Source organism: Talaromyces proteolyticus (genome assembly GCF_021365285.1).
Source record: "Talaromyces proteolyticus strain PMI_201 chromosome Unknown BGW36scaffold_15, whole genome shotgun sequence".
Classification (NCBI taxonomy): domain Eukaryota; kingdom Fungi; phylum Ascomycota; class Eurotiomycetes; order Eurotiales; family Trichocomaceae; genus Talaromyces; species Talaromyces proteolyticus.
Genome location: NW_025764291.1, coordinates 452,551 through 464,937, shown reverse-complemented (window position 1 = coordinate 464,937; position 12,387 = coordinate 452,551). Strand labels below are relative to the sequence as shown.

Sequence of the window (12,387 nt, the reverse complement as noted above, 5' to 3'; positions counted from 1 at the left end):
AAGTGGCAATGATAGGTGCGTATAATTTTGCTCACAGGTTATGTACTTGGCTATCATTAATCTATAAGTTTTATCCTTTGTGGATCTCAGTTTCACTGAGTTCAAATGCCTCAAATACTCTCACTCGTTAGAAAATGAAATTTCGGTACCGGTCGAGGTTTAGCAATCTTCTCGTAGGCATTCATAAATCGCAATAGAGTCTCCTCTTCGTTGGCCCTTGCTACAAGACATAACCCAAATGGCCGATTATTGTAGCGAAGTTGGGCTATTGGGACAGTGGCTATGGGATATCCTGGATTCGTTAGCAAACAAGAGTAGAAGCTATAATTATCGCACAATTACCCGCAGCAGCAGCATGAACGCACACCGAGGAGTCTCCAGGAGCTACAAGGATATTAATTCGCTCCCTGTCAAATGATTCCTGAAGAAGCCTCTGCGCGGTATTACGAAGCTCTTTTTTCAGAACATCGATTCGTTCTCTCTCTTCGTTGCTATTCATTGCACCTTCTAAATCGTTCTGTTCCGTAAATGCTGTTGTCTGTTAGAAAAAGCCCTGACTGTGGGATCCCTAAATGCAAAACGTCAACTTACGAGCAGGAAGAGCTCTTTCGCTATTTTTTTGGTTGAAACGGACAATGTCTGCAACGCTCCTTACAGGACATTCGTCGAATGCGTCGATAAATCTAGGGATGCAAACATTCTTAAAATCCCAATCTATGATAGTTAGTGGGTTTCACTCCGTACTGGATGCTATAGTGGCCTACAAGCAATTGGAAGAATGGTAACCGGCAGGGCTGAAACATCTTTCAAATCTACCGGATACCTCACAGGGCAGCCATGGTTTTGTAGAGTAAAAACTGTCTCTTCGTAATCCTCAACCTAGATCACTTATGTTACTTTTATCTCAAACGTTGGTGCAATCAACATAATATACCATTTGTTCTGCTGTTCCTGCAAATTGTGTACAGAAGTCTGATGACATGTTCCATACCCTTGGGTCTAGAAACCCTACAGAGAGGCCTTCCCATAGCCCTAGTTGAGAAAAGTCGAATGATCGACCAAGTAAAATCTCGGCAACCATGCGCACATCAGCTGCAGATTTAGCCATAGGACCTGAGCTATCGAAGAAATCTGTCATGGTGTATAGCCCAGTAGTATCTTGAATCCCAATGGTAGGCTTGAGTGCATATAGGCCTGCGCGTGTCGAAGGAGTCACGATGGAACCCACTGTCTCTGTGCCCATGGCAAGTGGACTAAAACCAGCAGCCACGGCTACCGCAGAACCAGTAGACGAGCCCCCAGGAGCCTATTAATTATTAGTAAATATTGAATCTAAAATTTCAATGACCTATTTACCGACCGAATGACCGAGTAGTTTCTCATTCACTTCGAGCCTTCCAACATATGGCGACAACGTCTGCCCACCGTGAGCAGACCAACCAGGCATCATCGTAGTCATTTTCATGCCCGCAAACTCCTAAAGGGACGTCAATCTCAGGGGAAAATATTAAAGAAAATCATTACTGACGGTCATATTAGCCTTTCCCAATATAATCAATCCTGCGTTAATTAGCCGCTGAGTAATAGCTCCATTATTTGAAGCCTTAGATCCGACAAATGCGCACGATCCAGCTGTGGTACTCATACCAAGGTTCCATGCAGTGACAAAGCTATCTTTCAGAATAATCGGGATTCCGTGAAATGAGCTTCTAACTTTACCATTTTGACGCTCCTGGTCTAGCGCCGAGGCAATTGCGAGAACATTGTCCCGCGGGGCGGGCGAGATCAATGCATTCAGTGCAGACTCGTAGCGATTAATCTGTGCAAAATATTCCTGCACGATTTGGACACTTGTAAATTTGTTTTCTTCTATCAGTTGCTTAAGATCGACCGCATTGGTGGTAAGAACATTGAATGCCATATCTGCGCAATATTGAGCTAGCGAAATCTTTCTTTCCTTTTCTTTTTTCTTTTTTTTTTGGTGGATATGAGGCCGCGTTGTGTTGATTAATGCATGGAATTGCATTGTTGCCTGTTGCAGCTTGCTTGCAGATAGTATTATAGAGGGGCTGATGGCGTCAACGCCAGTTACGCCCGCAACTAATGCTCTATTGCAACATGATGCATATAACCCTTGTTGCCTGGGGACGTTCTCGGCGTGCGGGGCTAATTGAAATCAAATATTCATGAAAAATGATTAGCGTCGTACTTGCTAAGAGCCTCGTTCTTTCAATTAAATATTTGGAACCCTCATACAGTCCTACAGATCGAATTTGAAACTAACTATTTAACGTAATGACAATTACTAAACGTACCCAGACAGTTGACTGCACTGTAAGTGCAGCCTTCTTAACATCTCGCTAACTGCCTCAACATAATAGAGAATAAACATTGTCCACAATATCACTGATTCTACAACTAATTCACACTTCTGGTCCACCATCACTCCTACCACGAGGGCCGGCACCATCAGCAGGCTGACAACCACGATGCGAGCCCCTGTGTGAACTTCGCACGCTTTGGCTGAGGTAGGTATACTCGGCTCCTTCTACATCTGAGCCACAGCGAACTGCCATTTCGCCCTTGGCTTTGCGGTCGCTGGCCAGGTACTGTGCGAACTCGGACCTTTCCCGGATTGTCGGACCTTTCCAGTAGAAGATGTAGATAGGAGCTGTTATGAAAATGGCCAGACAGCCTAGAAGCGTCGAGGGCCATTCAAGGTGAAGTGCCGTCCCCATGTGTTCATACACTAGGTAAACTTGTCAGGAACTAGGCTATCTTGACCGGGTCATATGAGCGTATGGATTGCTTACTCGGAGTAGAATACATTGCAGCAATGCCTGCAAGAACGTCACGGGCAAGCGCATTACCACCGGTAGCTGAAGCAGAGTAAGGACCATAGGCAGCGACCATGTAGTCAATTGTTGCCATGTAAATTGCATACTAGAGTTCTTAGAACTATCATCTACGAATTCTCAAGATAAAACTTACATTTGCTATAGCAATGCAACATGAGAATATCATCGGTGCTATCCAGTGAACATGCGGTGGACCCAAGCTGGTCCATGCAAACCCAAAGAGACCTATAGTTTCCAGAGGCGCGGCTGATTGTTGTTAGTTCCTTTTCCCTAGACTAGCACTCGTATGACACTCACTAAAAAGTAACCAATACAACCGTGACTCTGGTTGCAAGGCGTCAGGATCTCTCTTTCTGATCTTCGTATGTCTGCTGATCCATGGCAGAAACGACAAATACGCTATGGCATACCCAATAATGATTCTAAACATTTAGGTCAGTTTCCAATAAACCCTAAATAACCAGAAGTTAGATAAACTTACGGAATAAACGCAAGTCCTGTGCGGACAGGTCCAAATCCCCATTGCTTGTACACCGGGGTATAAGCTTGCAAAAACGTGAATATCAGGGCATCGGAAAATCCAGACAGTAGTGAGAGCCACAGCACAATAGGCTCACGTACAAACATAAGGAAAGGACGCAGCCAGACGATAATGATAGGCTTCATAGAAAACTTCTTCTTCTCAACCTCACCGATACTATACACATTCTCTCCGTTCTTCCGCCGTTTCTTAGCCTCTCGGTCAAGTAAAATACTGCAGCGTGTCTCTGGCACCCAAAAGTGGATTGCTTGAACAGTGCCGCCGAGTATCAGCTGGATCCAAAAATTCCAACGAAAGCTTAGCCACTCGCCGACTGGTCCGCCAGCAATAGGTGCAAAGGCCGATCCAGCAACGGAAGACAGCACAACAAAGGCAACGGCAAATTGCTGGTCATCAGGCTCCCACATGTCAGCGACCATTCCAAGAGTGACCGAACCGCCAGCAGACGACAAACCACCCAAAGCTCGACAAACAATGATGGTTCCAAAGTTGGGAGCAAGGGCGCATGGTATCTGCCAGATATTCACAAAAAACAAGCTAAGTTGTAGGATTGGCCATCTTCCAATCTCCTCACTCCAGGGAGCCCACAGCTCACTTCCGAAGCCATAGCATACCAAGAAGATCATCTGCCCAACACGAGCCGCTTGCTGAGAAACGTGAAAATGCTTTCCGATTGGCTTAACGGAACTAGCATAGAAACTGGCATTCCAGTTCATTGACGTCTGCACCAAAGCAATGACAGATATGATGGCCCATTTTTTCCACCACGGATAGCGAAATCCTAGCTTGTCGTAGATATCGGCCTCAGTGATGACTATTTTCCCATCGGAACGATGCTTTTCGTCCATGGTTGACCGGCGTTGGCCATAGGAAGGCATTCTTGACTCTTCTTTCTCCGCGTTTCCATCAGCAACGTGGGCACCAGTTGTCCCATCGGGAACGCCGCCGTCAGGCACACCATCATGGGCTGCATGGGACATCGTAATGTATAATTATATGATAAAATATGGAAGATGTATGACTCTTAGTACGAGCTTTTCTCTCGGGTGTGAAGAAGGGGACCATATTAGTCAAGCAGCTTGTCTAGTTGGGAGGAAGGATGGCAATTCCCGGGATAAGCTCTTATAATAACGAACTCTAGGCATTCAGACATGTATTTCTTGTCTGGGGACACGACTCATCGTCATTTCTGGGGAATTCATTGCGGGCAAACGAGTCATTTGTCCGCGTTTCAAAGCCGCGATAGCTTGACGTCAGAACCATTGCTCAGGAAGCTTTCGGGCGCATACATCGCTACGGAAAAGATTCCGGTGCAATATCAGAGCCTTGGAAAGACGTCTAGTTACAATCTTCCATTGAATGCCACTATCATGAAATCTGGAATATGAAGCCGGCAGATTGCGGTCCAGTGCTCTCTCGCATGTCGGTTGGGGAGCCGTCACTTCCTCTGGACTGGAATGCTTGCACCAATAATGTGGCAACAAAAGGTAAGGATTATGGCCTGTATATATAGAAATATACTTATCACCGCTTTCATTTACTTTGCGGATTCGTGGGGAATTGCTGGAGATCTTTCAGGGGCGAAAATCGGGGCCACACAAGTGATTACAGATATACTGTCGTACTTCGGACGTAGAGTCATGGACTAATCTGACCGATTCACGGTAGTAGGGTTGTAAATTCAAGAGGCAAAGAATAATAGGTGACTGTTCTTCAAGTAATGCGTTATCAAAGTCCGGAGATTACTTCCTCCATCATGACGTTTTCACAGTAAGATGTTACAGCAGAGTATGAACTTCAACATTTCTTTTACAGAGATTTCTTCTATCTAGTATGCTATTCTAATAAACGAATCAGTACTCCTATTATGATAATGTCTCACGTATATCAGAAATAACGATTTTTCATCAGGCACTGGAATCTATCGGAGGTGGTTCCGATAAGGTAATTTTGCCCTACAGAGCTACCTTCACAAATGCAGATGGCAAAAATTACATTCCGGCCTTTAAAGTGATTAATGCCAATCTACCCAATATCACAGGCGGTAGACTAGTATAGCCTGCACTTATCAACAACCGGTGCTTGTTACTCGGCTAGAATATGGCTATTTAAAACAAGAGGCCAAGATAGATTTCGATCCTCTTTGCGGGGAATATGGGATTTATTCCGAAACGTTTGAGGATGGCCAGAAGTTATTTTCTCGTGCGAGCACCTATGCTGTCGATAGCTATAAGCCCGTTGAGAGCTCTATATTTCTTACCGTCACCGTGAACAGGAATCTATGGGGTACGGCTTTAGCAAGTTCATAACTGAACGGGTCGAGTCATTGAAGACGGTTATGTGTCGCCAACAATGATGAACATGTACCTCGTAGTTTTGTCATGTTCTTTTGGAATTGGCTTCTATTTCTGGAGAAAGAGGTGTAGAAAGTGGGCGGCGAATTCAAGTGCGCATCATATGGGCGATATATAATGTGAAACGGATTTGACGTGTATAGAAGCGATGTGTTGAAGTAATAATCAAATTCATTAATTTCCTACGCGCGAGTTTCGTTCGTTCCATATTTATATACAAAATTGTCGTCTAACTGGCGACAGAAACTAGTCATCTTCATCTGGGTCGTACAAGTCCAAATCTAGGGTCGCCTTAAGCTGTGGTGCAGGTGCCCTTGCAGTTGGTGCTGGTCCTCTCTCTGTGACGCGCGCTCCAGCATGCGTGGCAGTCTTGGAAGATTCATTGGCAAGACTATTATCCTGCCCGGCAGCCTCACCTCCTGACAGAGCAGTCCCTTCTGCTTCCTGCACCATCCGCTCTGCCTCCTTCTCCACGTCGAGATTTTGATCCATCGCTGTCATTTGTAGCTGCCCCATCAACCCCATTCGAATGCGGTCCTCATTTGGATACGGAATCATGAAAACCTGCCGATCCGCATCTGCGGACTCTTCGAGCCAGCTTGTTGCTTCTTTAGTGACGGTTCCTACAGTCACTTCTTGACCATCATGATCTGTCGTATCGATGCCATTGTCATCCGTCATGTCTGTATCTTGAGTTTGTTTCTCTTGTAGTTTCTTCGTCCCATCACTTCCAATCCCAGTCGCTGCGTCGGCCGCTGCTTGTTTATTGTACTTGCTAATTCGCCGTGCAAAGTCCAGGAGTAGTCGGTAGTCTACTTCTTTCCTTCTCCCCTTCTTTGGTTTGCTCTTAGCCACTTCATCATCACTTTCTGTATCCGTTTCAGAATCCTCATCGGTATAATCATCGTCACTATCGCCCGTAGCGTCCGCGACCTCCTGGCCGGCTACTGAAATATCCCGCACTATTCCTTTTATGCGCTCTTCTAGGCTTTCTGCCTCGGCTCGGAGACGAAGGATCTTTGTGTAGTTGGCTTGGTGGATTCGTAAGGTATCAAGGGCGGAGGTAACAACGTCGTCGGCCTCAAGCAGAGCAATAGCAGCAGTAGGAGCGCCTGCAGCTGAGGGTGTTGTGAGAGAGGAAAGTAAGGAGTTCAGTTTGTTCTCCAGCCCATCAAGGGCGGTGGTAAGTTGTGTGTTCATATTGTCCGTACCATTATTATGATCTGCTACCGGTGGTCTTGTAGTTTTCCCCTCTTGGAGCAATCAAAGGACCAATCAAAGTACTCCTGTAGGTCTCATATTATGAGAATTGCCTCTCAAGTTAATATTAGAGTACAGCACGCAGTTCAAGGACCGTCCTGGAACAGACGTCCAAGGCTGGGAACTGGGGAAGCTACAAGTCACGTGGGGTCCTCAATTCCCAGCTTGGTGTAGAGCCCAGACTAGCCAAGCCACCATTCTAAATACAGACTAGCGGATTTCAAGCGAGCCCTCGGCCCAGCTATGCCCCAACAGGTTAGACCGCTCTCCATCCCACAACGCATTGGCAGAAGCGAGCGCTGGCCTCGTTCTTCTACTCTCTGCACTCGCCTTCGACAATCTCGACACCACAACATCCGGCTACTGCGGAGCGCCATTGCCCATCATGTGTACGTGCTCTCCTTTTCCACTGTTCATTCGCCGTGATGCCTCATGTCTGTTTGCTTGGAGGAGATAGCAGCAGGAGGTCGACGTTGAGAAAGAATGGATGGAAAAAATTGAAAATTCGATCTGGGCGCATCAACAGACAACGAAAATAGACGTGCAAGATAGTCATCGCTAACTTCTTTTTCTTACTACAGCGCTCGTATCCGGCGAGAAGTCCAACTTCCAATACATTATCCGTCTGCTCAACACCAATGTTGATGGCAAGCAGAAGATCATGTACGCCCTGACCAAAATCAAGGGTGTCGGTCGTCGTTACTCCAACTTGGTCTGCAAGAAGGCCGATGTTGACCTGAGCAAGCGGTACGCTTTTTACCCACAATAAATACGCGACTAAATTTGAACGTGGAATTGACAATGTTATAATAGTGCCGGTGATATCACCTCCGAAGAGCTCGAGCGTATCGTCACCATCATCCAGAACCCCACCCAGTACAAGATCCCCAGCTGGTTCCTCAACAGACAGCGTGACATCACCGATGGCAAGGACTCCCAAGTTATCTCCAACGGTGTCGACTCCAAGCTCCGTGAAGATCTCGAGCGCTTGAAGAAGATCCGCTCCCACCGTGGTCTCCGTCACTACTGGGGTCTCCGTGTCCGTGGCCAGCACACCAAGACCACCGGTCGCCGTGGCCGAACCGTCGGTGTCAGCAAGAAGAAGGGCTAAGACTTACGAAGAACTTTTCTTTGCATTATTTATTGCGGTGTTTTAATGCTTGGCTGTGTGTGCTTGGGGGCAAAAATGGCTCTTTCATGATATATTATCCAGGGCTTCTCGGTGTTATCATGTGATTAGTAACACCACCAAAATAAGATTTTCAAAAATGAAAAAGAATATACCACCAAACATGAACCCGATCAATGAATGAGCATTTTTAATCTTTCAATATTACTTTGTGGAAATCTTCCTACACTTGTAGAACATGAGCTACGCAGCAGCTACCATTGTAACTATATAAAAGAGACGTGCGACGCTAAATCACTCAGCTTGATTACATATTTATGCATGGTTAAACAACACCACGGGTGTGATCAGTTGTTCCATGATCCTCATTTTAACTTCGACGTACCTGTTGGGCCTGGGACTAGCCAGGTTAAGGTTAAGCGTAGCGCAGGAAGTCCGTTGTGCACTCACGGAGACCTATCCAACCAGCGTGTAATCCTCCAAGGGAGCACAATGCGATCTACGCAAAGAGCCCCTCGCAGCTGTAGCGAGTGTACAAGCCGGAAAATCAAATGCAATAAGGTTATCCCATGTCGACCATGCAGAAAACGCGGCCAAGCCGCCCGTTGTACAAGAGAACCTGTCATTGTTCGTGGGGTCATCACCGTGTATGTCCTATCACCAACCTCTTCCCAGCTTCGGGGTATAGACTGATTGTGCTTCTGAAGAGCGGAGGATGTAGAGCCTGAGGCTGAGACTCGTAACCCCATTCGAAGTATACCCACAGAGAACATCCATAGTACGTGCGCTGAACCACCGCAACCAACTAGCTCTCGCGTGGATGATACTACTCTAGCCAGCCTCGAGGGAACATCAATACCTCAATTTTCGTCACCCATCAAAGCCTGGGGAGATATCATCTTGCCTTCTCGCCATCAAAGCATGACTCTGGTTGAACATGGAAGATTATGGACTTCCTGGATTCATTGTGCACTTGATCATGCCTCCTTTGAAGAACAACACAACAGGTTCTGGAACTGGCTAGGTCAAGGCCATACGATCGAGGAGAACTGTCCTGCCTGGCTGGCTATTTTTTTCGCGTCACTTGCAGCATCGCTCTTGACCATTGATACAGCTGAGGCTGATATATCCGAGGGTATCCGCTGCATAGGCATACTTTGTGTTTGTGCCATTTTAACTGATGCTTTCGATAGATAGTGTCTCAACGCTACTCGCCAACTGGTATGGCGCATCTTTGTTTTGCCTTGAACAAGCTGATTACCTACGAAACTTCGATATCCGTAGCGTTCAGTCGATAGCCATCCTCCAAATGTGCTGTAGTGCCGTGGGCGATTTCCGTCTTCGCTCTTGCCTGCTGCCGCTTGGCATCCGAATAGCCAGTTGGTTGAAATTGCCATACATTCCTGAGCAAGGCTACGATTTACGTCAATGTGAATGGTCACGGCGGCTATGGTGGACTCTGGTAATCTGTGAATGGTACGTGCTGCACGTGTTTATGGTGCAACACTTGGCGCTGACATGCCACAGGTTAACTCTTGATTCTCATCGACCATGTATTTCAGAGGAAGACTTCGATATGGAATTTCCCAGTGTGTCAGGTCGTCCGCACCTAAGTCAGTACCATAATTCTTTGAATATCAGTGAACAGATCCCAGAACTTCCTAGCGCATGGGTGTATCATCGAGTTATTGCGCAGATTGCGACGATTTATTATCGATTTCAGAGAGCCTCCCGTGGCAGAACCCAACCCCTGGGGGACCTGGTTACAACAGCCAACGAACAACTTGCTGCCGTTCTCGACAACCTCCCATTTTATTTACAGCCTGATGGTCAACATGCCACCGATGCGGCAACCATCGCTCAATGTCCTTGGATGGAATGGCAGCGAGTGGATTTGTGTAATGCTTTACTCAGCTATCGAATTTTCATCAACCGTAGCTTGCTCCAAGTGCCGTCTATCTCATCTGAACGGTCCAACGGTGCTCGCAAAATATGTACGGAATCGGCTCAGATGATAATCTCAATTACTTCTAGTACCAATATTCCCGTTCACCAAAGACGATATGGGTTAGAGCCACCATATCTTATGGCTATTTCGGACTAACTTTCATAGGACTTACACCCTTCGTCTCTTCAATGCTGGATTGACACTGATATCAGATGCACGGCAACAACAACAAAGTGGCGGTGTCGAAGCTTCCAAGTGGATTACACATATTTTGCACTGTATAAAACTACTGGAACAGGCCAGAGACCGCAATCTAATAGCCAAACGAGCCGCCGAGATTTTGAGTAACAAAATAGCCGAATTTAATCTACATTGATATCTTAACAGCAGCTAATCATGAATCCAACAAACTAAGGCTAATAACCCATCAAACTCTTGAAGATATCTGGGTTTCCTTCGAAACCTTGGAACTCTTCGAAGCCGGACTCATCCACACCATTACTAACAAAGTCTTGTGGTGGATGGCCAACAACCATCCTGTCATATTGATGCTGCATATATGCTTTATTGATAGGGGTATTTGGCGTGGCAGCAATATACGCAACACTGGCATCCATGTTTCCAACATGTTCAGCATCAACGGCATGGCACATCTGTTGTACTGTCAGAATATTGAATTATCAGAGCAGGTTTTAGGATCTTACATCTGTGTGCCACCATACCGTATCACCTGGTTCTATCGGTGGGACGTGGATTAGGCATTCTTTCAATCTCAAGTGCGGGTGTGAGGTTGGGCTCAAGAGCTGACTTTGCGGTTTGAATGTGCCTGGAAACCAGCTACTGGACGGATCGTAAGTCCATTGACTAGCATCGGAAATTTTGGACTTGTCACTCGGAGGCTTGAAGAATGGTCGAAGCATCACATAGGAAATGGCGGCCTTGACATTGGGGTATAATAAAATGGTTCCTTCGCGCGGTGCGGTTTTCGAAATCGCAGTCCAGCCTTGGAAAGCTCTCATCACGGTAGAGTGTGCTCCTCCCAGGTACAAGGCTTGGTTTGCATCTTTTCGCTTTCCCATATCGAATATATCATGATTCTCTGAATTTCCCGCAAATATCTCATGGTAGACTTTCCGGTAGGCTGGATCACCCCATCGACAAAGACTTCCAGCATCGATATGCGGACCCAAACCTAGAAATGTTTGTTTCGCCGGCCGGACACGAACGGCATCGGCATATAGGAGTGGTTGAGGAGACGCTTCTTCATCGTCATTTGGATAATTCCAAAGACCATTGATCCAACGCATAAGTTGTAGTTGGTTCGGATGTATGCGCAGCGCATTTTGGGTGGGCGTGTTGTAGAGATTGAAAATGGATGGACTGTCCTGTGGCCACGCCGTATATCGCCCCTTGTTGATAGAAAGGTAATTTTTGAGATCTCGATACAACCGGTCCATTTCACACTGTTCAATCACATTTCTCACAACAAAGCAGCCAACGCGGCGGATCTCAGCCACGTCCTTGATTGCAACGCAGCCGCGTCTAACATCCGCCATGTCAATAATCGGGATTATCTGGGAACCTTTTTCTTTGATCTCCTCAGTGAGTTCTTCCAACTCGGCACATGTCTTCAGCCAGCTGCGTCGCAGTTTCTCTTCGCCGTATTCCTCGTCGATCTGTTTCTTAATCGCGAGAAATTCAGGGTCTCCCTCATACTCTTGGAGAGTCGACTTGTCTTCGACAAATTCGCGCCATTCAGGCCATGGTGCGCTTTCCTCACGCATGGTTCAGTAACGCAAAGGGGGCAAGAAGAGATATTATAGTGATCCGAATCGAGTCTGCCGGTAAATTTAAGAGGGTATATCGAACTCCAGTTTAACCAGTAGAACAAGAAGTGCAATAGAGAGCCATTCCCCCTTTATATACATCTACGTAAAGTTGAAGGGTCATCAATTAGCACAGAACAGTTCGAGGTACTCCACATGTTGAGGCTTCCCAATAAAGTAAGTTTTTTGGTCAATGCAAAACTCACCCGAGCCCGCCCGAGCTCACCCGTCACCAATAGAGTTTCCAGAACAGTTCGAGTGAATCCTCGTTTCATTATTATTTATCATAGCAACCAGTTGTACCAGTTGACCTATAGTGTACTTTTTGCAATAATGCACAGTATCGGCGACTTCCGTCAAGGTTTTCCAAGCCTTATCAGCAAACTCTAGAAGTGAAACTGATGCATGCGTAATGATAAGGCCACCGATATATAATGCAGTCTACGAGCAGTTGAATCACTACCCGTCAAT

At 46.4% G+C, this 12,387-nt stretch overlaps 6 protein-coding genes across 6 annotated transcripts; 2 read left to right on the top strand and 4 right to left on the bottom strand.

Moving 5' to 3' along the window:
• Positions 1-19: 19 nt before the first annotated feature.
• Positions 20-2,056, bottom strand: BGW36DRAFT_390887 (amidase signature domain-containing protein). Its single transcript, XM_046217538.1, has 7 exons — positions 1,529-2,056; positions 1,361-1,477; positions 935-1,306; positions 765-879; positions 592-714; positions 343-531; positions 20-292 (listed from the first exon to the last, which is right to left on the bottom strand). Exons 1-7 carry the CDS (start codon positions 2,024-2,026, stop codon positions 111-113), a joined length of 1,596 nt encoding a protein of 531 aa, XP_046065798.1. The 5' UTR covers positions 2,027-2,056; the 3' UTR covers positions 20-110.
• A 187-nt stretch (positions 2,057-2,243) lies between these two features.
• On the bottom strand, positions 2,244-4,379 carry BGW36DRAFT_351746 (putative MFS multidrug transporter; the record flags this gene model as incomplete). The annotated part of the gene is made up of 5 exons (XM_046213364.1): positions 2,244-2,749; positions 2,814-2,943; positions 2,992-3,104; positions 3,156-3,280; positions 3,340-4,379. The coding sequence occupies 5 exons, from the start codon at positions 4,377-4,379 to the stop codon at positions 2,424-2,426; spliced, it is 1,734 nt and encodes a 577-aa protein (XP_046065797.1). The 3' UTR covers positions 2,244-2,423.
• A 1,474-nt stretch (positions 4,380-5,853) lies between these two features.
• On the bottom strand, positions 5,854-7,132 carry BGW36DRAFT_390880 (vitamin-D-receptor interacting mediator subunit 4-domain-containing protein). The gene has a single exon (XM_046217537.1). It carries the CDS (start codon positions 6,951-6,953, stop codon positions 6,000-6,002), a length of 954 nt encoding a protein of 317 aa, XP_046065796.1. The 5' UTR covers positions 6,954-7,132; the 3' UTR covers positions 5,854-5,999.
• A 174-nt stretch (positions 7,133-7,306) lies between these two features.
• BGW36DRAFT_390878 (ribosomal protein S13p/S18e) lies at positions 7,307-8,483 on the top strand. Its single transcript, XM_046217536.1, has 3 exons — positions 7,307-7,402; positions 7,595-7,760; positions 7,827-8,483. Exons 1-3 carry the CDS (start codon positions 7,399-7,401, stop codon positions 8,122-8,124), a joined length of 468 nt encoding a protein of 155 aa, XP_046065795.1. The 5' UTR covers positions 7,307-7,398; the 3' UTR covers positions 8,125-8,483.
• Positions 8,484-8,634: 151 nt separating this feature from the next.
• On the top strand, positions 8,635-10,466 carry BGW36DRAFT_433440 (uncharacterized protein; the record flags this gene model as incomplete). Its single annotated transcript, XM_046221274.1, has 5 exons — positions 8,635-8,789; positions 8,850-9,277; positions 9,336-9,618; positions 9,670-10,209; positions 10,256-10,466. The coding sequence occupies 5 exons, from the start codon at positions 8,635-8,637 to the stop codon at positions 10,464-10,466; spliced, it is 1,617 nt and encodes a 538-aa protein (XP_046065794.1).
• Positions 10,467-10,506: 40 nt separating this feature from the next.
• Positions 10,507-11,874, bottom strand: BGW36DRAFT_308058 (uncharacterized protein; the record flags this gene model as incomplete). Its single annotated transcript, XM_046212300.1, has 2 exons — positions 10,507-10,743; positions 10,795-11,874. The coding sequence occupies 2 exons, from the start codon at positions 11,872-11,874 to the stop codon at positions 10,507-10,509; spliced, it is 1,317 nt and encodes a 438-aa protein (XP_046065793.1).
• Positions 11,875-12,387: the final 513 nt, after the last annotated feature.

Excerpts from the sequence above, each read along its gene's own strand:
- BGW36DRAFT_390878 (XM_046217536.1), top strand. Across the intron at positions 7,761-7,826 it reads GATGTTGACCTGAGCAAGCG|TGCCGGTGATATCACCTCCG; the intron begins GTACGCTTTTTA and ends ATGTTATAATAG.
- BGW36DRAFT_390880 (XM_046217537.1), bottom strand. The coding sequence starts at position 6,953 with ATGAACACACAACTTACCACCGCCCTTGATGGGCTGGAGAACAAACTG.
- BGW36DRAFT_390887 (XM_046217538.1), bottom strand. The coding sequence starts at position 2,026 with ATGCAATTCCATGCATTAATCAACACAACGCGGCCTCATATCCACCAA. Across the intron at positions 880-934 it reads CAGGAACAGCAGAACAAATG|GTTGAGGATTACGAAGAGAC; the intron begins GTATATTATGTT and ends TAAGTGATCTAG. Across the intron at positions 293-342 it reads CGTTCATGCTGCTGCTGCGG|GATATCCCATAGCCACTGTC; the intron begins GTAATTGTGCGA and ends TAACGAATCCAG.